Source organism: Hemiscyllium ocellatum, chromosome 21, assembly GCF_020745735.1.
Source record: "Hemiscyllium ocellatum isolate sHemOce1 chromosome 21, sHemOce1.pat.X.cur, whole genome shotgun sequence".
Classification (NCBI taxonomy): Eukaryota; Metazoa; Chordata; class Chondrichthyes; order Orectolobiformes; family Hemiscylliidae; genus Hemiscyllium; species Hemiscyllium ocellatum.
This window is the reverse complement of record NC_083421.1, coordinates 58,290,407-58,315,873: the sequence shown is the minus strand read 5'-3', so window position 1 is coordinate 58,315,873 and position 25,467 is coordinate 58,290,407. Positions and strand designations below refer to the sequence as shown.

The 25,467-nt window shown below is 41.3% G+C and overlaps 1 protein-coding gene across 2 annotated transcripts in view; it reads left to right on the top strand.

Annotated features, from left to right (window-relative positions):
* Positions 1 to 2,796: 2,796 nt before the first annotated feature.
* Positions 2,797 to 25,467, top strand: part of camsap1b (calmodulin regulated spectrin-associated protein 1b) — a 113,247-nt gene continuing 90,576 nt past the window's right edge. For both annotated transcript variants that reach the window (XM_060841537.1, XM_060841536.1), the window contains exon 1: positions 2,797 to 3,361. In XM_060841537.1, coding sequence (XP_060697520.1) covers positions 3,181 to 3,361 — 181 coding nt within the window. In that variant the 5' untranslated portion in view covers positions 2,797 to 3,180. The remainder of the gene's footprint in view (positions 3,362 to 25,467) is intronic.

Genomic DNA, 25,467 nt, shown 5'->3' with positions numbered 1-25,467 from the left:
GAATCCAAAGTGTTTTTACAAATATATTAAGGACAAAAGGGTAACTAGCAAGAGAAGAGGGCCCCTCAAAGATCAGCAAGGCGGCCTTTGTGTGGAGCCACAGAAAATGGGGGAGATACTAAATGAATATTTTGCATCACTATTTACTGTGGAAAAGGATATGGAAGATATAGACTGTAGGGAAATAGATGGTGACATCTTGAAAAAAATGTCCAGATTACAGAGGAGGAAGAGCTGGATGTCTTGAAATGGTTAAAAGTGGATAAATCCCCAGGACATGATCAGGTGTACCAGAAAACTCTGTGGGAAGCTAGAGAAGTGATTGCAGGACTCTTGCTGAGATATTTATATCATTGATAGTCACAGGTGAGGTGCCAGAAGACTGGAGGTTGGCAAACATGGTGCCACTGTTTAAGATGGGCGGTAAAGACAAGCCAGGGAACTGTAGATTGGTGAGCCTGACCTCGGTGGTGGGCAAATTGTTGGAGGGAATCCTGAGGGACAGGATGTACATGTATTTGGAAAGGCAAGGACTGATTTGGGATAGTCAACATGGCTTTGTGCGTGGGAAATCATGTCTCACAAACTTGATTGAGCTTTTTGAAAAAGTAACAAAGAAGATTGATGAGGGCAGAGCAGTAGATGTGATCTATATGGACTTCAGTAAGGCGTTCAACAAAGTTGCCCATGGGAGACTGATTAGCAAGGTTAGATCTCATGGAATACAGGGAGAACTAGCCATTTGGATACAGAACTAGCTCAAAGGTAGAAGACAGAGGGTGGTGATGGAGGGTTGTTTTTCAGACTGGAGGCCTGTGACCAGTAGAGTGCCACAGGGATCGGTGCTGGGCCCTCTACTTTTTGTCATTTACATAAATGATTTGTATGCGAGCATAAGAGGTACAGTTAGTAGGTTTGCGGATGACACCAAAATTGGAGGTGTAGTGAACAGCGAAGAGGGTTACCTCAGATTACAACAGGATCTGGACCAGATGGGCCAATGGGCTGAGAAGTGGCAGATAGAGTTTAATTCAGATAAATGCGAGGTGCTGCATTTTGGGAAAGCAAATCTCCGCAGGACTTATACACTTAATGGTAAGGTCCTAGGGAGCGTTGCTGAACAAAGAGACCTTGGAGTGCAGGTTCATAGCTCCTTGAAAGTGGAGTCGCAGGTAGAAAGGATAAGGAAGAAGGCATTTGGTATGCTTTCCTTTATTGGTCAGAGTATTGGGTACAGGAGTTTGGAGGTCATGTTGCGGCTGTACAGAATATTGCGTGCAATTCTGGTCTCCTTCCTATCAGAAAGATGATGTGAAACTTGAAAATATTTACAAGGATGTTGCCAGGGTTGGAGGATCTGAGCTACTGGGAGAGGCTGAACAGGCTGGGACTGTTTCCCCCGGAGTATTGGAGGCTGAGAGGTGACCTTATAGAGGTTTACAAAATTATGAGGGGCATGCATAGGATAAGTAGTCAAAGTCTTTTCCCTGGGGTCAGAGAGTCCAGAACTAGACAGCATAGGTTTAAGGTGAGAGGGGAAAGATAGAAAAGAAACCTAAGGGGCAACGTTTTCATGCAGAGAATGGTACGTGTATGGAATGAGCTGCCAGAGGATGTGGTGGAGGCTGGTACAATTGCAACATTTGGATGGGTAGATGAATAGGAACGGTTTGGAAGGATATGGGCCGGGTGCTGGCAGGTGGGACTAGATTGGGTTGGGATATCTGGTCGGCATAGACGGGTTGGACCGAAAGGTCTGTTTCCATGCTGTACATCTCTATGATGAAGGGCTCTAAGTCCTGATGAAGGGCTTATGCCCGAAACGTCGAATTTCCTATTCCTTGGATGCTGCCTAACCTGCTGTGCTTTAACCAGCAACACATTTTCAGCTATGATCTCCAGCATCTGCAGACCTCATTTTTTTACCTGTACATCTCTATGACTCTATCTGCAAACTTTGATACCCTACACAAGGTCCCCAACTCCAAATCATCTATATAAATTGCAAATAATTGTGGTTCCAACACCAATCACAGAGGCTCACCACTAGTCACTGATTGCCAGCCAGAATATCCCCACTCTTTGATTCCTGTTAGTCAACCTTTCCTCTATCCAAGTTAATACGGTACCCCTAATGCCAAGCACCTTTATCTTGCAGCACCACGACAAGGTATGGCACCTTGTCGAAGGTGTTTTGGAAATGTATGCCTTTTGGATATAGTAAATCCATGTCCTTATAGAACACAAGCAAGTTACAATGACGAAGAAACAAAAAACTTGGTATCAACAGCTGAGCCCATCAGAGCAGTGAGTAAACAAAATAAACTTTCAGAATTTGCACTCAGAGAAAAAGTACACTCTTAATAAACGATACAAACTTTTAAAAGTACGAAATAAAATCAGTAAAGCTTTAGAAAAAGAGAAACATTATGCTTATATCTTCCCTATTTGAATTTCCCTCCACAACAGTCACAGCACAACCATTGGTCCATGACAGGAGAAAAAGAAGGCTGATCATGCGCACGCGCAGTGGAAAGGGGGGTGCGGCCCAATCCATCCAGAGCCCGAACAACACATGCGCAGTAAGAGGGAAGACGGGTACCGTCGACGCATGCGTAGGAACCCCACCGGTCGTCCGACGCGAGCGCCGGCAGCAACGCCGGGGACGCGCATGCGGATTGGGGTGGAACCGAGACGGACGATTGACGCGTGCGCAGAGTAGAGGGGGCGGGGCGTTTCTAACGGCCCGGAGGCGAACGTTGGGGGCGGGGAGGAGGGGGTCGGTTGCAGGGAGGAGGAGGAGCAGCAGCAGGTAGCACGCCAAAGGCCGCCTACAGCCAGCTTCGGGAGAGCATCGGGGCTGAGCCATCATGACAACCGCCTCTTGGAAATGACCGACTTGATTCGATGGTTTCCCGAGTGAAGCCGGCCATTTCATTGTGTTCGGCGAAGTCCCATTCATTTTTGGAGCGTCGGGAGGTAGGCCGCGCCTGAGGGAGGCGGCCGCCGAGCTCGATTAATGCGGCTTCTGGACAGCCTCGACTGACCCCGGGGGAGGGGAGGGGAGGGGAGTGAAAGAGAAATAAAAACACTCTTCTTGTCGGAGGGGAAAAAAAAAATCACCGGTGGATATTTATTTATTTTCGCGGAAAATTCGGCTCGATTAAGCACACGCTGGAGATGGTGGATGTGGATTTCAGTGGCTGCGGTGCATCTGGAGATGGCAGCAGCAGCAGCAGAAAGATGCTGGAGCTGTCTGAGTCCGACTGCGCTGAGATTGTTCCTCTGGAGCTCTACGATTCATCCAGGGCCAAGATAGCCGCCAATCTGGCGTGGATCTTTTCCAAAGCCTATGGAATAGGTAAATGGAAATTTTCTAAATGTCGACGCCTCCGATGTACCCGCATTTAAAAGAGAGGGGAATTATATATATATATATATATATGGTCCGTCGCGTCGAGTCTCTTCGGATATCAATCGCGCTCAGCACTCTGCTCCATCGCGGACAAAAGATTTTGTTTTCGGGAAAAAAGCGTAAATTGGTTTCGTGGGTTAGCACGCCTTGATTTCTGTATCTTACGTTTGCAATGAAGGGCTGCAATGTTCAACTGGCGTGTCCTAAGATACCTGCTTTTCTTTTTTTAAAATGCAAACCGTTAAGGAGGACTATAAAGGGAATATTCCTAAACAGCAGAAAGTATGAATGGATCCGTTAATAATCTTGAATTTAGAGATTATTTCTAGGGCTGGAGGGTCTATAGGGGTAGCTGTTTATATTTTTGATTGAAAAGGAGCCTATTGGTTTAGAACATTTAATTCTGTATAATTTATGTCTACAGGAATCAGACTTCCTTAAGTGCTTAGCTTTTTTTTGTATTGACGTGGTTGGAGTTGATATTTGGTCAGATATCGGTCCACATGTTTATTGTTTAGACAGAGCATTGATAAGCAAAAGCAGATTCCAAACGAAGCCATCACAAGTTCTCTAGTTTGGAAATGAGAATGCCTGAAGGATGGGAAATATTTTCTTGATACAATATAAGGAGCTTTGTCGTTATCGTACAATCTCGCAAACATAGAGATTGTAGTTCACATTCCACGATAGTTGCAAGGAATTTACAACAAACATTCAGGTCAACTGAACGGTGTATGCTTGCTCAAGCCAATTGAAAATCAACATCAACAAGCTTTTGCTCTTTGAGCAGTTGCTGTTAGTCTTTAGATTGATCCTATATCAGCTTATCCTTCCTCTTAAATTGCATAATTCATCTTCAACTTACATTTGGTACAGTTGAGCATTCTAAGGTTCTTAATAGTAATATTGTCAGACAAAATGTTGTGATCAGTTATTTTACTTATCATCCGTCCCACATTCTCATTTACATTATTTATACATATATCACAAGCAATATCTGTGATGTACCACTGGACTTTTGCCTCCAGTCACACAAACACCTATCACCACCTGTAGTCTCCTACCATTTAACCAGTTTTGGATCCTATTGGCTTTTTTAAAAATGAGTTTTCCATATGGGACCCCATCGAATGATTTGTTGAAATCCATATAAGCTAAATCAACTGCACTCTCCTCATCTACACTTGATCTCTCTCTGACAAAGCTGTGTTATCCCTGACCAAACCTTGCTTCTGTAAATGGAGATTAGTTCCCCCTTCAGAATTTTCTCCCGTAGTTTCCGTAACACTGATGCGAGACTTACAAGTGTATAATTCTCTCATTTATCTTTACCACTTTTCCCAAATGTGCAACATTATTTGCTGTGTTCCTATGCCCTGGCATTTCCCCTGTAGTCAGAGAGGAGTTTAATATTTTCTTCCTGCATCTCCCACAGCATCCTGGGATACAACTCATTTGGACCCAGGGATTTTTGTCTACTTTTAAACTTCCTAAAGGACATAAGTGAACCAGATGGATTTTGATGATAATTGACACTGGTTACATGATTGTAATTAGGCTAACTTTTTTAAAATTGATTTAATATCCCACATGGAAAATGATGAAAGTTCACCCCACAACTCCAGAATATTAGCCTGATGTTCTGAACTACTAGTTCAGTAACATTACCACTGTGCCTTTGCCTTCCCTCTAAGTGATGCTGTTTGAAGGGTTCAGTAGGTGAAGTGTTTGAAAATTTGTGTACTACTTTAATATTTTTGACATTGCCTCTACATGTTCTTGACAAAGTCTTATGAAATGTTCTGTGCCTATCTGAATGTGCCTTTTGCTGGTCAGAGGCCAGGGAATCCCACAAATTGATGGGGTTATTAAACTTAGTCATGGATATTTTGAGTCTTCCTAAGGTGCTTCCTCTGTCTTCCTTGCAATCTTCTGTTGCAACTGAATTCCAAATAAAGTAGTTGCGTTAGGAGTCTGGTGTCAAGTAGTGATTTGCACCCTGATGGTGAGCATGGTATTTTGAAGGAGGACGCTGCTATTGGGCCAGTTTTCTTTCCACCAAATATGGAGGATCTTATGAAGATACTCCTGGTGGTACTTTTCCAATGTTTTGATCTATTAAAGTCAAGTTATATCAGTCATCATAGTACTATTGAACTGCTGTTTGGAGCTGGAGCCAAGGAGAGTATGAATGGAGATTTAGCCAGTAACAAGAGGCTGATTGGTTTGGACAATGGTTAGCACTTGTCAGTGACAAAGACCGTCTTGTTGACTCTCAGCCAGCTAAGTGGCTTGTGGGTGCAAATGTTTGGGCAGAAGCAATCTGACCTCTTAAAAAAAGAAAGGAGCTGTGCTTCTCTTTGCAGTAAGTATATGCTGGAATCCTGAAGTAAGCCAGTTTATTTCCCCTCATCTGTTGCTGTGAGCTGTGCCTCCTGACAGTGATGTTATAAGTGTGAACCATTTCCTGTGTTTCCTGCAAGGAAATAAAGTACCTGGCAAAGCAAGATTGAGGAGTGGCAAGTCCTGACAAGGCAAAAGGATCATCTCAGAGAGCCTTATGAATAGGAGCCATTGGACTGCCTTCCCAGTTATTTCCACTCCACCTATGACACCCATAGTTTGTTTTATCCGTACGTGTGTTTTAGAGATGTACAGCGTGGAAACAGGCCCTTTGTCCAACCCATCCATGCCGATCAGATATTCCAACCCAATCGAGTCCCACCTGCCAGCACCCGGCCCATATCCCTCCAAACCCTTCCTATTCATATACCCATCCAAATGCCTTTTAAATGTTGCAATTGTACCAGCCTCCACCACTTCCTCTGGCAGCTCATTCCATACACGTACCACCCTATGTGTGAAAAAGTTGCCCCGTAGGTCTCTTTTATATTTTTCCCCTCTCACCCTAAACCTATGTCGTCTAGTTCTGGACTCCCCCCACTCCAGGGAAAAGACTTTGCCTATTTACCCTATCCATGCCCCTCATAATTTTGTAAACCTCTATAAGGTCACCCCTCAGTCTCTGATGCTCCAGGGAAAACAGCCCCAGCCTGTTCAGCCTCTCCCTGTAGCTCAAATCCTCCAACCCTGGCAACATCCTTGTAAATATTGTCTGAACCTTTTCAAGTTTCACAACATCTTTCTGTTGCACACAATATTCCAACAGTGGCCTAACCAATGTCCTGTACAGCTGCAACATGACCTCCCAACTCCTGTACTCCATACTCTGACCAATAAAGGAAAGCATACCAAACGCTTTCTTCACTACCCTATCTACCTGTGACTCCTCTTTCAAGGAGCTATGAAGCTGCACTCCAAGATCTTTTTGTTCAGCAACACTTCCTAAGACCTTACCATTAAGTGTCTAAGTCCTGCTAAGATTTGCTTTCCTAAAAGCAGCACCTCGCATTTATCTGAATTAAACTCCATCTGCCACTTCTCAGCCCATTGGCCCATTTGGTCAAGATCCTGTTGTAATCTGAGGTAACCACTCTTTGCTGTCCACTACACCTCCAAGTTTGGTGTCATCTGCAAACCTACTAACTGTACCTCTTATGCTAGTGTTGGGTAGTTTTACATGCGGGGTTAAAGGATTGACTAGTGCTGTTGTATGTTGATAATTCATGAGTCAAACCGCCTGTTCCTATACAGTTCTGTGTTTATGTTCTAGAATTGTTAATCTGTAGCTGGTGATATCTGTTTGTAATAAGTAGTAATTCTTGTTAAGTAGTATGCTTTCTGCAAGACAAGTAAATTGGGGAATTTTACATCCTGTTATAAATACCTTAACATTTGAAATTACTCCTGGAATAGCATGTCATGATTTTCAGCATGCTATGCCAGTGAGATGTAGCACTCTGAATTGTACAAAATTGAGTGAATCCTTTCTGGCTGAGTCAAGCCTGACCTTAGTCTCTAATTTGAGATCCTGGTCAAGCCTGACCTTAGTCTCTAATTTGAGATCCTGGTCTTGACATTCTCTCTCGCTCAATCAGCCAAAGACTAAGTGGGTGCTTTTGGAGCTAGTGGAAGAGGGTTTTAGCTTTAGTTGAATATCCGTTTTAATAGCAACTACTTTCTCCTGAGTAAATAAGTTTTCTTGAATTCTTTAATAGATTTATTAGTCGCTATCTTGTGAGAGCCCTAACAGCCTTAATTGTGTTTTCTACAACTACCCTAGTGAACCCTGTGATTTTTAAATAATCTGTTTTAGGTAATTCTTTGGTTTATTCATTTCTAGACAACAGAATCCCAGACTGTTCAATCTTTCTTGGTTGTCATAGTCTCTCTTCTAATATTCTTTTGTATCACCTTTGCACCTTTCTATAATCTTGATTCTGGAGATCAGGCAGCCCATATATTTTACAAGGATTGTATTCCTCTTATCTACTGTTTCTGTTACTTTCAGAAAGAAATAAAGTTTAACTGTGTTTCGCTTTGGTATCTGTGCTAAGTAGACATTTTTCTATTTTTGGTTTCTAGGCATTTTTCTATTACATCCTTGGGTGAATTTTCATTATCCTTTTTATGGTAAATGTCATGTTTCTTTATGTATAGAATAAGTCAAAAGAAGCTATCTCCCATTTTTAAAATCTAGGAATAACACTTGCTATCTCCAAGCCATCTTCTGCTAACCTTTAGCATGTTAAAGTGTGGAACTTGAAATAGAATTCAATAAATTCAGTAGTTTGTCAGGTGACATCAGAAAAGAAACACTGCAAAACTGTCAATTGTCATCTAACAACCAACTTCATGGAAGGAAAAGGGCCATATATATGGCATTTTAGTCTGACTCATGTGTTATTTCAGTCCCATACGGTGATTATTGATATCTTCAGAGTAATTTGGAATGGATAGTAATTTCTGCTTTTGCTAGTGTCATTCACACTTTCAAGAACAAATAAAAACTGACCACTCTTTGTTTGCTGACTCCCAAACAAAATGTCAGAATCACGGCAATGTTAGCATTGTACTGGACTTGCAGGAGAAGTTAACTTATTGCAACATTTTTATTTGCTTGGATAATTGTTTTATTATTTTGTTTGTTTTTAATATTATTACTATTGATTTAGCTCTGAAAGATTCATGAAACAAATTTAGCACAAGTTTCAAATTTCTATATCTTTGCCAGAAATGCCAATTCTTCAAGTCAGTTGTGCAAAGCATATAATACAAGGAAATTTGGGTAAGATGCATCATTACAGAGAGGATGGTAATTAACTACTGTACATCCATTAATCCTGCAGACATGAGAGCTTGTAAAGCAGTGTTGGCCTTTTCCCCAGTGGAACCCTTTCCGCCTTATTTCCCTCTCCTGCCTCTTTCCATGCTTGGCTAAGCGTTTTGCTGTGACTTGGTTGCTTTGTCTGATAATTTTTCTGAAATTGCCAGCTTATTGGGCAAAGTTAAAGTGCAATAAGCTTGTGACTTGACCACGTTTCTCCTGCACCATGTTGAAAGCATTACCTTGCAGTATTGTTGCAACATTTACTATTTTGTGGTCCACTTGTTTCCTTCCACTGCAGAGGATGTTGATATTAGAAATTCTGTATCAGTACACATGACTTTCCAGCAGTGAGGTCACAGACTGTTAACTGCCTTCCAGGTCAGGATTATTAAGGGCAATTATAGCACTTTGACAGCCATTCTCCTTGAGATCAATGATGAAAATAAGTTCTTCAATAGTGGCTTAGAAATAATGTAATAGACCATGAGGCAAATTTTAAATTATTTAATAATTGTTAATGTGGTTTTGTGTGATGGAATACTATAGCTGGAATTACCATGTATTGTATCTGTTCCATAAAAACCATTGACTTGTACAGTTTCAGACACCAATCAGTTTCAGTGATAGAAGGATCATTGTTTATAATTAATGTGGTGAAAATTGCCAATGATCTGAACAACTTAAAACTTAATGTAAGCATTTGTGTTTGCATGTAGCTGTGGCATCTTAAAAAAATCTCAAGCAGTCCCGTGTTAGTTGTGGCTCAGCACTTTCACCACTGAGTCAGAAGGATGCTCTTAAGTCCCACGCAAAAGACTTGAGTAGATAATCCAAACTGACTTTCCAGTGTCATACCATGCAACGTCTACCTTTCAAATGAGACACTGAACTTCATTTGCAGGTAGAGTAAAAGTCTCAAGATAATCTTTGAAAAAGAGTAGGTAAAGATTTCTGTATCAAATTGTTTAGATGAGAGGAAATTCAAAGAACAGGAAGAGGGAGTTTGCATTTATGTAGAGTCTTTGCAATTTTGGGATGTCCCTAAAATTTTTTACACCAAAAAAGTATGTTTGAAGTGATGTTACTTCTGTAATACTGGAAATACAGCGGCCAGCTGTGGGCAGTAAGACCCCAAACTTAGCAATTTGAGAATTGCTAGTTGTCCGTTTGTTGTTTATTAGAGGTTGATTAAAGAATATGGAATGGCTAGGACACTGGGTAAAAATCCCTGCCTCTGAGAAAGAGTGTAGTGAACAATAATATAACAAAGTAGAGATGTTAATTGTAGTAATGTTATTAAAATCTGAATCTCGGGATGAAATTTATGTTCTGAATAATGCCGCCAGCTGCATTTGAAATTTTCGGATTTAACATGTTTTTTACAAATAAGCGTAAATATAGGTATGAGCTTTTAAAAATCTGTTTTCTGATTTAGTATTGGTCCATTTTCCAACTTAGAAATTGTCTTCACGTTTTGAAGCAAATTTTTGATTTTTTTTATTATGTGTAAATTCTGGGTCTCAAATTGTCTTGTAAGTTGCTTGAAAACCTCATGCTTTTTATCAACAGCTGACTAGTATGTGTCTTCTGAATAATCTGTCCTAATGACCTTTTCATCAAAGGTATATTCTTCTCCTACCATAATGTTGCCATGTTTTGCTTTTCTACTGCTAGAACCATTATAGTTGTGTTCTTTAATTTCCAAGTGCTACTATTTCCCCCCCGTCACCTTTATAAACTTAAGCTGATCCAAATACTACTTCTATCTTGTAACTACAGTGTTTGAAACAAATGTACATTTAATTTTGATATAGTCAATTGCTGGTGTATTTTTATTGTACTTAGGAGTGGGGTTGTATTTATTGTATTTAGGAGTAGTCTCTATGTAATGAGACTAATTATTAATGTTCTGAAGAAGAATCACTGGTTTTGAAATGTTAACTCTGCTTTCCCTTCACATATGCTAGCTGTCCTGCTGAGTTCCTCCCACTTTCTGTTTTTGTTTTACATCTTCAGCATCCTCAGTTCTTTGTTTACTCTATTTGTTTGTTTTCCTAAAATGGAGTTGCATATATTATGATCTGAAATTCAACCTGTGCAGGCTATTTGAGTCTACAATAATTTGTAAATAAAGCTGCAAGAGTTTAAGTTTGTTTGAAGTACTTTATACTGAAACAGTTAAGAGAGGCACAATGATAGTAGTTGAATAAAATTTAATGACCCTGTTCCAGTTGATTGTTTTGATTTTAGTACACTACATGCATTGCCCTCCATTGTACTGATTGTCAAATGGCATAAAGACAATCGTAATTCTCTGGTACCCAACTCAAATGGAAACCTTTGTAACTGGATATTACTAATGTACAGTAGTTCTTTCCCTCCCACCCCCATACCCATGGGGGAATGTGTTCCTAGATCTACCACGGAAGCCTGAAACCAGACAGTTGCGCACCAGTTCATTTCAATGGCAAATTTACCTCCCCAGCAGCCCCCAGTCCCTAGTTTTGGAATGTTCCATGTAATATTTTCAGGCTGCGGTAAACCGTGGGTAACTGAAACCATGAAAACAGACTCCGTGGATACGGCAGTCACCCTGTAAATGCAACATTAAATGTTTTATATTAATACTGGATACATTTGTATATCAAGAACAGTCTGCTTGGATCTTGTTGAATATAAAATCAATAGCAAATGCTTCTGCTGGTAGTAGGCTACTTATGAAATTTGTTTGTGCATCCTACACATGTAGAGTAAGATTATTGAGAGTATGTCCACAAGTATCTCCTTCTGTATTTTTAACTCTGCAGATGTACACTCGGGTAGTTTTGCTAAAATTATAACTCATTAAAGTGTTCCATGGCCATGTGATGAACCTATTCTTAATATAGCAGTCACATTTAATTTATACAGATTTCTAATTGTAAAAATTGCATCCCAACAACTACGCTTTCAAAGTTGTACAATTGCAAAAGTTTACATTCACATTTCTAGAGGGAGATGGTCGTGTTATGGTAATGTTTCTACATTTATAATTCAGAGCCCCTAATATTGTCGTGACATGTTTTGAATCCCACCATGGCAGATGGTGAATTTGAATTTTAAAAGCTCTGGATTGAAAAGGTAGTCTGACTGCGACCATATAACTATTGTTGATTGTCGTAAAAACACACCTGGTTCACTTGTCATTTAGAAAATAAAATCTGCTCTTTACCTGGTCTGATGTACATGTGATTCCAAACCCACAGCAATATGGTTGACACAGAACTGCTCTCTGAGCAATTAGGGATAGGCAACAATGCCAACACCAACAGCTCTTAATTGAATTTTTAAAAATCACCTTTTAAGACAAATAAATGCTCTAAGGTGCTTCAGAGAAGTGTTCCTGTGAGCCATGGATATTGGAACAAAATCAAAAGAATTTTAGCAACATTGTTTCAGAGGCTTGTTCAAAATTGTGGTTTTAAAGTTAGTCTTTTAATCAATGTGCTGGAGAGGCACAAGGGCGTGGAGCATAGATTTCCAGCGCATAAGAGTCGATAATTTAATGTACAGCCAGCAGTGAGGACAGAAAATGTAATCTTGTTCTCTATGGAGAGTAGGGTGGTCTGGATCTGCTTCCTTGTACAAGTCCACTTTCTCACAGACCACTCTGAATTCAAAGTGACACACAACCGGACAAAAATCTGCAAGTTGTGTTTTTCTTTCTGAAATTCATGTCAGAATGCCCAAGTTTTGAAAATGAAAGCCAGTAAAGCTTCTCAAGAAATGGCAGGAACTGTTTGCTTAGTCAATATACATGTACCTGTACACATGATTAATTGTCACGGTGGCCGAATCTTGTGGCTTGTCAGCAATTTCTGTTGTATCGTACTGAAATGAGTTGATTGTGGCAGCCTGTTTTTCATTGGAAGTTGGCTTATGGCACAAATTTGATTTTGTTACAGCATCAATTCTCTATCGACTGATAAATGATTGTGGGAGTGGGAAAAATGTTACATTAGGATGGTAAGGAGCGTTCTTGAGATTAAATCAGAAAATGTTGGAGAAATTCAACAAGTCTGAAGAGAAGTTTTTTTTTTGAGTCCAATGAAATTTCTTGCGAATGGAGACCCTGAAGAAGGGTCATTGGGTTTGAAACATCTCTTACTGTGATGCCACCAGACCTGAATTTCTTCACACTTTATTTTTATTTGAGATTCCCAGCATCTGCAACATTTTGCTTTCATTTCTGAACCTTTTTGAGGTTGGGATGGAGGGGCATTGTTAAAGTCTAAAATCAGGAAGGATAAGTTAAGAAAAAACTGTTTTCTCCCCCTTTCCCCAATCCCACTCGCACTCTAATGCTAAAGTCAGTCATGATGACCGTTAGTAAACAGCCCCAGTCAAGGTATGCCCAAGATACTAAACAATGGATCTTTGTGGTCTTCTGAGCAGTTTGGTTGAGTCTTGAGGGTGTTTTGCTGATGACAGCTGTTTTCTTGAGCACTGCAAGCTTCGGATGCTTGAAATTATTTGCACTCATCATTGTTTTGAATCATGGTTTGCTTGAGTTATTGAAAGATTAGCTTAAATCTGTGAAAGTTTTGCTGCTTGAATCATGAAGTTTGTGCATGAAGTGAACACTTTTGTAATGTCGATTACTCCTACCCAAGTGTGTAATATTATTTAAGTTCTATGGAAATTCATTTACCCACTTATTTCTATGTATGTACATGTACAATATATGTGTATTTCAGGAAGTTTGTTGCATCTGTGGATCAAGTATGACAAAGGTTTTGGCTGAGTGGCAGAACAAAGTTTAGACTTCTTAACTCAGTTACTGTTCACTATCTATATTGGTAAAAGGAGAGTTTTAGGTGCCTTAAAATTTGTTTGGATGTAAAGGTCAGGAGCGTGATGTTAGCCAACATTTACTATCTTTTGTAGCGTATTTCTCTGGAAATAATGAAGTAGCAAAAATAGTGCATGCCATCTGGAAAGAAAATTGACTTGGCAGTTTTCAATTTTTACATTTTCAGTCTGGTATTTGAATAGGTTAAGTAATAAAATGGAGAGTGAAATGCTAAGTCAAAGTTTGACAGCATTGTAATTCTGGAATAGCAAATGCCCATTGAATGTGAACTTTGACACTTTTATATAATGTAGTTATCCAGGTGAGTGAGTATAGTTGTTCATTTTTGGAGTATAATCATTTGACTGCAAGATTAGTATTGAACTTTAGAAACACCTAATTATCATATTTATACTGTAAATTACAGCCTTTAAGACTTGTGTGGTTAAATCATGTTAGTTGTGTCACACAATTAACAAGCAAAGAAATACTGCACACCCCTTGCAGATTTTGAGCTGCACCCACAACTCTTATTTTCTGACTCAAATTTGATTTGTTCAGTCCCATCATCCCTATGATTTTGTTGATATCATTACTTCTGAGGTTTACTGATGTACTTTGTACCACACCTATAACATTCATAGTGATATTATATATAAGAACTTAAGAACTGGGTGCAAGAGTAGAAAATTCAGTCCCACAAGCCTGCTCTGCCATTCACTGCAATCATGGCTGAACTCCTCTCCATTTCAATTCTACTTTCCTGCCTGCTCTCTTTAACACCTCAACCTATTACTAATTAAAAATTTGTGTCTCCTGCTTAACATTACTCTGTTCTGGCATCCACAGAACTCTGGAATAGTGATGTCCGCTAAATCGTGACTCTTTAAGAGAAACCATTCCTCCTCATGTCTGTTTTAAATCTGCTACCCCTTATCCTAAAGTAATGATGTGCTCTTCTAGATTGCTCCACAAGGGGAGCAATCTGTTCTGTGTCTACTTCGTTAATCCATCTAATATATTATATACCTCAATTAGATCTCTTATTTCGCTAAACTTCAATCTGTTTTCATAAGATGAACCCCTTAGTTTGCTGCATTGACTCCAAACATATCTATGAACTGCCTGCAGTGCAACTAAATACCTGTTCAAGTAGGGGAACCAAAACTGTACGTAATACTCAGTGTGGTCTCACTAATACCTTAACAGTTGCTGCAGCACTTCCTTATTTTATGCTTTATTCCTTTAATAATAAATGCCAAGATTCCATTTGCCATTCCATTTATCTGCTATACCTGCATGTTAATTTTCTGTGGTTCGTGTACAAGGATATCCAGATCATGCTGCACCAAAGCACTGTGAATTTTCATTCCATTTAGATAATAAGTTGCCTTTCTATTCTTCTGACCAAACTTGATGACCTCAGATTTGTCCACATTAAACACCATCTGCCAAAATTTGGCCCATTCACTAAATTTATTCGTATTCAATTGTAAATTCTTGATTTCTTCATTGCAGCCTATTTTCTGTCCAATTTTAATGTCATGTTATGTAGAGTTCCAAATGAATGTCTTATTTATTTACTTTCACAAAATAGAAAATATTATGAATTTGCTTGGTAATGTTTTCCTGTATTGGTAACAGGGTCCATGTGGTATAGGTATAGCTTCAGAGCTGTTAGGGAGAGAGTTTCAGGATTTTGATCCACTGACATTGAAGGAAGAGTGATATGCTCTTAAGTCAGAATAGTGAGTGTTGTGGAGCAGAATATGCAGATTGTAGTGTGTTCCCATGTGTCTGTTGACCTAATTTCTGTAGATGGTAGTGGTTGAGGGTTTGGAAGATGCTGTGGAAAGATTTATCTCTAATAAATCTCTGCAATGCATCTTGCTGTTACTTTGTATTAGTGGTGGAGGAGTGAATATGGGTGTCTTTAAATTGGATGTGGGTATGTTCCAGGCACATCTCTAATCGAGCAAAGGGCAACCACATTGTTGTGGTAGCATGTATGAAAGGACAACCTATTTCCTTCCCTAGAGGAAACAAGTGAACCAGATGGGTTTTTTACACCAATCTGCAATTCTTATGGGGCCATCATCGACATTTTTATTGAATCTAGAATAATTATTCTTCTGTCTTGGTGGAATTCAAAGCCATGTCCCCAGAATATAGGCTTGTGATTCTGAATTGCTAGTCCACTGACCTTGTCCCTCTGCCTCTCATGATGCCAAAGAACTTGACTTCCTCCTTATGTTGTTTGAGTTGCAATCATTCAGACGAGTGAAGAGTTTTCCATCAGACGCTAGACTTGTGCCCTATAGATGGTGGACAGGCTTTGGTGAGACAGGAAGTGAGTTCCAGGATCCTGAGCCTTTGATTTGCTCTTGTAGTCACAGCATATATGATTAGTCCATTTCACTTTCTAATCAATGGTAGCCCTCAAGGTATCGATAGTGGCAAACTCCGCAATGGTAATGCCATATTGTCATAGGTTATCTCTTGTTGCAAATGGCCATTGCATTGTGTGATACAAATGTTACTTGCCATCTGTCAGCACAAATCTGAATTTTGTCCAGGTCTTGCTGCATAATGCTGAATGTTGTGTAATAATCAAACACCCCCATTCTGAGCTTTATGATGGAGAAAAGATTTTTAAGAAAGTAGTTGAAGATTTTGGGCTAGGACACTATACTGAGGAATCTTCGAGTAAAAAGTGAGGTCTGCAGATGCTGGAGATCACAGCTGAAAATGTGTTGCTGGTTAAAGCACAGCAGGTCAGGCAGCATCCAAGGAACAGGAAATTCGACGTTTCGGGCCAGAGCTGATGAAGGGCTCTGGCCCGAAATGTCGAATTTCCTGTTCCTTGGATGCTGCCTGACTTGCTGTGCTTTAACCAGCAACACACTTTCAACTATACTGAGGAACTCCTGCAGAGATGTCTTGGAGCTACGATATCTGACCTTTTAGAACTAAAAAAAATAATTTGTGTGATGGGGGTGTTGCTGGCTGGCCAACATTAATTGCCTGACCTACGTGCCCTTGTGAAGGATGTGGTGAGCTGTCTTCTTGAACCACTGCAGTCCACATGCTGTGGGTTGACCCACAGTGCTATTTGGGAGGGAATTCTAGGATTTTGGCTTAGCAACACTGAAAGAACGGCGATTATATTTCCAAGTTAGAATGGTGAGTGGCTTGGAGGGGAACTTGAAGGTGTTGGTGTTCCCGTGTATCTGCTGCTTTTGTTCTTCTAGGTGGAAGTGGTTGTGTGTTTGAAAGGTGCTGTCTGAGGATCTTTGGGGAATTTCTGCAGTGCATCTTGAAGATCACATACAGCTGCTAATGAGCATTAATGGTGAGGGAGTGGATGCTTGTGGATGTAATGTCACTCAAATGAGCTGCTTTTTCCTGAAATTTCTTGAATGTTGTTGTAGCTGCATTCATCCAGGCAAGTGGGGAGTAATCCATCACAATCCTGGCAGGCTTTGGGGAGTCAGAAAGTGAGTTTACTTGTTGCAGTATTCCTAGCCCAGTTGAGTGTCTGGTCAAAAGTATTCCCAGAATGTTGATAATGAGGTATTCAGTGATGGTTACGCCATTGAATGTCATGGGGTGGTGGTTAGATTGTCTTTTATTGGTAATGGTCATAGTCTGGCATTTATGTGGTATGACTGTTACTTGGCCAATGTCAGCCCTAGCCTGGATATTGTCCAGATCTTGTTGCATTTGAACATGGACTGCTTCTGATGCAACTACAATGATCTTTGTTTGTGCTAGGTATGACTCCAATCAGTGAAATTTTCTTTCTGATTCCCATTGACTCCAGTTTTGATAGGCTCCTTGATGTTACACTCAGTCATCTGTGGCTTTGATGCCAAGAGAAACCACTCACCTCTAGAATTCAACTCTCTTGTCCATATTTCAAACAAGACAAATGAAGTCAGGTATTGAGTGGTCCTGACAGAACCCTACTCAGCAGCAGTGTTCTGATCATTGCTAAGCAACTCTTGCATGATGACCCCTTCATCACTTAATTGATGATGAAGAGTTGATGGATTGGATGGTAGTTGACCAGATTAGATTTCTCCTACTTTTTGTGTACAGGACATTCCTAGGCAAATTTCCACATTGCTGGGTAGATGTATCTGGACTGGAACAGCTTATTTTGGGGTATAGTGAACCCTGCAAGTCTTCAGTATGTTTGCTGGGATGTTGTCAGAATCAATAGCCTTTTGCATGTTCCAGTACCTTCAGCTTTTCCTTGATATTGTGTGCATTGCATTAACTGGTTGTGGACTGGCATCCTTGAAGCTGGGGATCTCCAAAGGAGGCTAAGAAGGATCACCCATTCCACACTTCTGCCTGAAGCTTATTAAAAAAAAACTTCAGTCTTCTATTTTGCAGTGATGTGCTGTGCTCCCCCATCAATGGGAATGGGGATATTTGTGGAGCTGTATCCCACATTGATGTGTGTAGGTGTTCACCATTCATGACTGATGTGACACATTGTAGCTTCAGGTTCATGCCTTGTAAACGGAGTGCTGCTCTTAGTATCCTTTAGTGAACAGGATTAAGGAGAATCCCAAAGCCTTTTATTTTTATATAAGAAGCAAGCAGGTAACTAGAGAAAGGATTGGTCCACTAAAGAATAAGGAAGGAAGGCTGTGTGTTGAACCTGAGAGAATGGGTGAGATTCTGAATGATTACTTTGCATCAGGAGAGGGACATGATGAATGTTGAGATTAGACTGGATCATGTTGACATAAGTAGGGAAGATGTGTTGGCTAGGCTAGAGGTTGTTAAGGTGGACAAATCCCCAGGATTGGACAGGTTGCTGAGGGAGACGAGAGAGGAAATAGCTGTGGCCCTGACCGATATCTTTGTAGCATCCTTAAACATAGGTGAGGTGCCAGAGGACTGGAGAGTTGCTCGTGTTGTCCTCCTGTACAAGAAGGGTAGTAGATATTCTGGGTAACTACAGACCAGTGAGCCTGACATCAGTGGTGGGAACATTTCTGGAGAAAGTACTGAGGGATAAAATGTATTTATATTTGGAAAAGAATGGGATTATCAGTGATAGGCAACATGGTTTTGTGCAGGGGAGATTGTGCCTTACCAACTTAATAGAGCTCTTTGAGGAAGTGACCAAGTTGATAGATGAAGGAAGGGCTGTAGATGTCATATGCATGAACTTTAGTAAGGTATTTGATAAGGTTCCCCGTGGTAAACTAATGGAGAAAGTGAAGTCACATGGTGTGCAGCGTGTTCTAGTTAGGTGGATAAAGAACTGGTTGAGTAACAGCAGACAGAGAGTAGTAGTTGAAGGGAGTTTTTTGAAATGGAGAATGGTGACCAGTGGTGTACCACAGGGCTCAGTGCTGAGGCCACTGTTGTTTGTGATATACATAAATGATCTGGAAGAGGACATTGTTTGTATGATCAGCGAGTTTGCAGATGACACTAAGATTGGTGGAGTAGCAGAAAGCATAGGGGACTGTCAAAGAATATAGGAGAATATAGATAGACTGGAGAACTGGACAGAGGAGTGGCAGTTGGAGTTCAATCCAGGCAAATGTGAGGTGATGCATTTTGTGAAGTCTAATTCTAGAGCAAATTATACAGTAAATGGAGCCTTGGGAAAAGTTGACGAGCAGAGAGATTTGGGGGTTCAAGTCCATTGTACCCTGAAGGTTGCTGCACAGGTGGATAGAGTGGTCAAGAAGGCATATGGTAAGCTTGAATTCATCGGACGGGGTATTGAGTATAAGACCTGGACGGTCATGTTAAATTGTACAAGACATTTGTTCAGCCGCATTTAGAATACTGTGTACAGTTCTGGTCACTGCATTACCAAAAGGATGTGGACGCTTTGGAGAGGGTGCAGAGAAGGTTTACGAGGATGTTGCCTGGTATGGAAGGTGCTAGCTATAAAGAGGTTGAGTAGGTTAGGATTGTTTTCATTAGAAAAAAGGAGATGGGGGGGGCACCTGATTGAGGTCTACAAAATCATGAAGGGTATAGACAGGGTGCATAGAGATGAGCTTTTTCCCAGGGTGAAGGATTCAATAACGAGAGGTCAAGCTTTCAAGGTGAGAGATGAAAGGTTTAAGGGATATATATGTGGCAAGTATTTTACACAGAGGGTGGTAGGTGCCTGGAACGCGTTTCCAGCAGAGATGGTAGAGGCAGGCACGATAGATTCATTTAAGATGCGTCTGGATAGATGTATGAGGAGATGGGGAGCAGAGGGATACAGATGCTTAGGAATTGGGGGTTAGATTTAGGCAGTGGATTTGGATCGGCTCAGGCTTGGAGGGCCGAAAGGGCCTGTTACTGGGCTGTATTCTTTTCTTTATTTTTTGTTTTCTGCATTCTCCACTAAATCAGTATTGATCTCATGGCTTAATGGTAATGGTGGAGTTGCATTCTGCTGGCCATGAGGCTCCAGATTATCTTGGGAGGACAGTTGCTGCTGGCCCAGATCACTTCATTGATGCCCAGTTATGATCTGTTAGATCTGTTTGAAGTTTATCCCATTTTGCAGGGTAGTAGTGCCACACAACACAATTGAGGCTATCCTAAATGTGATGATGGGGCTTAGTCTCCACAAGGATGGTGCAGTAGTCACTCCTACCAATGCAATAATTGTCAGATACATCTGTGGCAGTTGAAGATGGGTATGTTTTCCCTTAATGGATGCCTGACCATTTGCTGCAGACCCAGACTAGCAGCTACATCCATTTGGACTCACCCAGCTCAGTCTGTGGTGGTACTGCTGAGCCACTCTGTGATGAACATTTAAAGTTGTCCACCGAGAGTGTATTCTGTGCACTTGCCACCTTCAATTCTTCTTCCAACTGGTGTTACATATGCAACAGTAACAGCTCAAAGTGGCAGTATATAGTAATTAGAAGGAGATTTCTTTACCTTTTGTTTTGATCTTATTATGTGATGTTTCATGGGGTCCAGACTCAATTTGAGGATTTTCAGGACATCATCTTCCTTCCCACGTACTACTTCCCACATCTATCCTGCAGGTGGGACAAGACATTTGCAGGGATCATGATTGTGGTGTCTGAGACCTTGCTTGTAAGGTTCAATTCCGTGAAAATGATAGCCAGGCATTTGTTTGACCAACCTGTGAGCTCTCCCAATTTTGGTACTTGGCTCCAGAAGGAGGAGGACTTTGAAGGGTTGACAGGACTGTGTTTGGAGTTGTCCTGCTACATTTTGTGCATTCCACCATTTTATCAGCTTTCCTTTGTTGTGTCCATTGGGCCTCTGCATTATTTACTTTAGCTTTTGTGACTGTTTGCAAACTTGGTACTACACCCATTAGCCCTAAATACAAATCACATATGTACACAATGAGCAGGATCAGTACCAGAACAGAATCCTGTAGATATCCAATATCCATTGGCTGCAATTTTAATAAACTGGCCTTTTAGCACAATGTTTCTTCTCAATTGACCAATTTTTAATCAAGTTTCCTGCTCTTATAATTTCCCTACTCTTATAATTTCACTACTCTTATAATTTTTACTTAATCCTCTTCAAAATATCCTCTAGTCATACAGACCACATTCACTGCCTTGCTCCATTCACCATATCTGTCACCACCTTTAAAGAGCAGTATCATATTTATAAAGTGATATTCTATTTTGAAATCTGTAAGTAGCTTTTGATTATTAACACATTGTTAGATATTTAATACTTTTATCTTTAATTAAGAATTCAAAAGTGTTTCTACTTTAAATGCTAACAACCTTATAATTAACTGGGTGCGATCTGTCTTCCTTTTTAAAAATGGGTGTTAAATTGATTACTTCCAGTGCTATGGTGCTTGCTTAATAAAACCTTGAAATTGTGAACTCTAGTTTCATCGCTATTTATTTCACCATATTTCTCAGGATTTTTAGATGCATCCAATCAAATCTCAGCACTTCATCCTTTTTCAGCTTAAATTACTTCTCTCATGCTTCACTTTTATTCAATTCAGAATTGATTGCCTCACCGTAACCTTCTCTTTCAACAAAAGCTTTGCAGCAATGGTTACAAATTAGAGGTACCAACCTATAGGTCACAAATTAATTAGTAGGGTTTGTGAGTCTGAGACAACAGTGATGACTGTTAGAACATAGAAAATACAGCGCAGAACAGGCTCTTCGGCCCTCGATGTTGCACCGACCTGTGAACTATTCTCAGCTCGTCCCCCTACACTATCCCAAAATCATCCATGTGCTTATCCAAGGATTGCTTAAATCTCCCATATGTGGCTGAGTTGACTACCTTAGCAGGTAGGGCATTCCACGCCCTTACCACACTCTGCGTAAAGAACTTGCCTCTGGCATCTGTCTTAAATCTATCACCCCTCAAGCTGTAGTTGTGCCCTCTCGTACAAGCTGACGTCATCATCCTAGGAAAAAGACATTCACTGTCTACCCTATCTAATCCTCTGATCATCTTGTATGTCTCTATCAAATCTCCCATTAGCCGCCTTCTTTCCAATGAGAACAGACCCAAATCTCTCAGCCTTTCCTCGTAAAACCTTCCCTCCAGACCAGGCAGCAACCTGGTAAATCTCCTCTGCACCTTTTCCAATGCTTCCACATCCTTTCTCTAGTGGGGCGACCAGAACTGTACATAATATTCCAAGTGTGGCTGCACCAGCGTTTTGTATAGTTGGAGCATGATATTGTGGCTCTGGAACTCAATCCCTCTACCAATGAAGCCTAACACACTGTATGCAATCTTCACAGCACTATCCACCTGGGTGACAACTTTCAGGGATCTATGCAGATGGACTTCAAGATCCCTCTGCACATCCACACTACCAAGGATCTTTCCATTCACCAAGTACTCTGCCATTCTGTTATTCTTCCCAAAGCGCATCACCTCACATTCACCTGCATTGAACTCCATTTGCCACCTCTCAGCCCAATGATGCAGTTTATCCAAGTCCCCCTGCAGCATTCTTCCAAACTGTCCACTACTCCATCAACTTTAGTGTCGTCTGCAAATGTACTAATCCATCGACCTATGCCTGCGTCTAAGTCATTTATAAAAATGACAAACAGCAGTGGTCCCAAAACATCCTTGTGGCACACCACTAGTAACTGGACTCCAGGCTGAATATTTTCCATCAACCACCACTTGCTACCTTCTTCCAGAAAGCCAGTTTCTAATCCAAACTGCTAAATCACCCTCAATTCCATGCCTCTGCATTTTCTCCATCAGCCTACTATGTGGAACCTTATCAAAGGCTTTACTGAAGTCCATGTATACCACGTCAACTGCCCTACCCTCATCTACATGTTTGGTCATGTCTCAAAAAATTTAATGAGGTTTGTGAGACATGACCTGCCCTTGACGAAACCATGTTGACTATCTGAAATCAGATCGTTGCTTGCTAGATGATTATAAATCTTATCTCTCATAATCCTTTCCAAAACCTTTCCTATAACAGAAGTAAGGCTCACCTGAATATAATTACCCGGGTCATCTCTGCTGCCCTTCTTGAACAAGGGCACAACATTTGCAATCCTCCAGTCCTCTGGTACTAAACCTGGAGACAATGATGACTCAAATATCAAAGCCAAAGACTCTGCTATCTCCTCCCTCGCTTCCCAGAGAATTCTCGGATAAATCCCATCCGGCCCAGGGGACTTGTTTACTTTCGCTCCTTTTAGAATTGATAACACCTGTGCGTAACTAACTTTGATCCTTTCTAGACTAATATCTCGTACCTCATTCTTCTGCTCTACAATACCCTCCTTTTCCTGAGTGAACATCGATGAGAAATGTTCATTTAGCACCTCTTCGATCTCTTCAGGGTCCATACTCAACTTCCCACTTTTGTCTTTGACCTGCCCTATTCCTACCCTCATCATCCTTTTATTCCTCACATACCTACAGAAAGCTTCAGCGTTCTCCTTTATTCTATTTGCTAAAGACTGCTCATGTCCTCTCTTTGCTCTTCTTAACTCTCTCTTTAAATCCTTCCTGGCTAATCTGTAACTCTCCATCGCCTTATCTGACCCATTTTGCCTCATCAACACATTCCTGATGAAGGGCTTATGCCCGAAACGTCGAATTTCCTGTTCCTTGGATGCTGCCTGACCTGCTGCGCTTTTCCAGCAACACATTTTCAGCTCATCAACACATCAGCCTCCTCCTTCTTCTTAACAGGAGATGCAATTTCTGTGGAAAACCACGGTTCCCTTACCTTATCACTTCCTCCCTGCCTGACAGGGACATACCTATCAAGACACGCAATATCTGTTCCTTAAATCAGCTCCACATTTCGATTGTCTGCATCCCCTGCATATTGCTACCCCATTCTATGCATCCTAATTCTTGCCTAATCGCATTATAATTGCCCTTGCCACATCGATAACTCTTGACCTGTGGTATGTACCTATCCTTTTCCAGCGCTAAACTAGACGTAACTGAATTATGGTCACTCTCTCCAAAGTGCTCACCTACAACTAAATCAAACACCTGGCAAATCATTTCCAAGCATCAGATCCAGTGTGGCCTCCCCTCTTGTCTGCCCTTCAACATACTGTGTCAGGAAACCCTCCTGTACACATTGGACAAAAACTGATCCATCTGACGTACTAGAGCTATAACATTTTCAATCAATGTTGGGGAAGTTAAAGTCCCCCATAATGACCACCCTGTTCCTTTCGCTTCTACCCAGAATAATGTTGCTAATCCTCTCTTCCACCTCCTTGGACTTTGCGGAGGCCTATAAAAAAAACTCCAAAAAGTGTGACCTCTCCTGTTTCTAACCTCAGTGGACAAGTCCTCATCAAAAGTTCTCTCAGCCACCGTTATCCTAACAAGGCCACACCTCCCCCTCTTTAACGCCTCGCCTGATTTTCATGAAATATCTAAACCCTGGAACCTGCAACATCTATTCCTCACCCTACTCTATCCATGTCTCCGAAATAGCCACAACATCGAAGTCCCAGGTACCTATCCATGCTGCAAGTTCACCTTCCTTATTTTAGATACTTCTGGCGTCAAATCACTTCAGCACATTTCCGTGACCCTGAAATCCTGTCCCTGTCTTTCCTACTCTTATCCTCCTGTACACTGCAGCTACACCTCTGTTCCCATCCCCCTGCTGAGCTAATTTAAACCCACCCAAATAGCACCAGCAAATTTCCCACCCAGGATATTAGTACCCCACTGGTTCAAGTGAAGACCGACCTGTTTGTACAAGTCCCACCTTCCCCAGTTGAGCCCCGGTTACCCAAGTATCTGAAACCCTCCCTCCTGAACCATCCTTGCTGCCATGTGTTCAGCTGATCTCTGCCCCTATTCGTTGCCTCGCTATCACGTGGCATGCGTAACAAACCAAAGATAGCAGCTCCGTTTGTTCTAGCTCTCAGCTTCCATCCTAGCACCCTGAAATCCTGCTTTACATCCCTATCCGTCTTTCGATCTATGCCGTTGGTACTTACATGGACAACGATTTGAGGCTGGTCACCCTTTCCCTTCAGGACCCCAAAGATACGATCCGGGACATCACGGATCCTGGCACCTGGGAGGCAACACACCAACCGCGAGTCTCGTTTGTTCCCTACAAACCTTCTATCTGAGCCTCTAACTATTGAATCCCCAATGACTAACACTCTCTTCCTTTCCCTCCTTCCCTCCTGTGCAACAGGGACAGGCCGAGTGCCAGAGACCTGGGCCCCACTGCTTGCCCCTGGTAAGTTGTCCCCTTAATAGTATCCAAAATGGTGTACATGTTTTTCAGAGGAACGACCACAGGGGATCCCTCCACTGAATTTTTTTATCCCCCTTTTGAACAGTCATCCGGCTTTCTTCTTGCCGAGGAATAACTACATCCCTGTAACTCCTATTTATCACAGCCTCTGCCTCCCGAATGATCTGAAGTTCATCCATCTCCCACTCCAGTTCCCTAACACAGTCTTGGTTGAGTGAGACTTAGGTGCACTTCCTGCAGATGTACGTGGATGG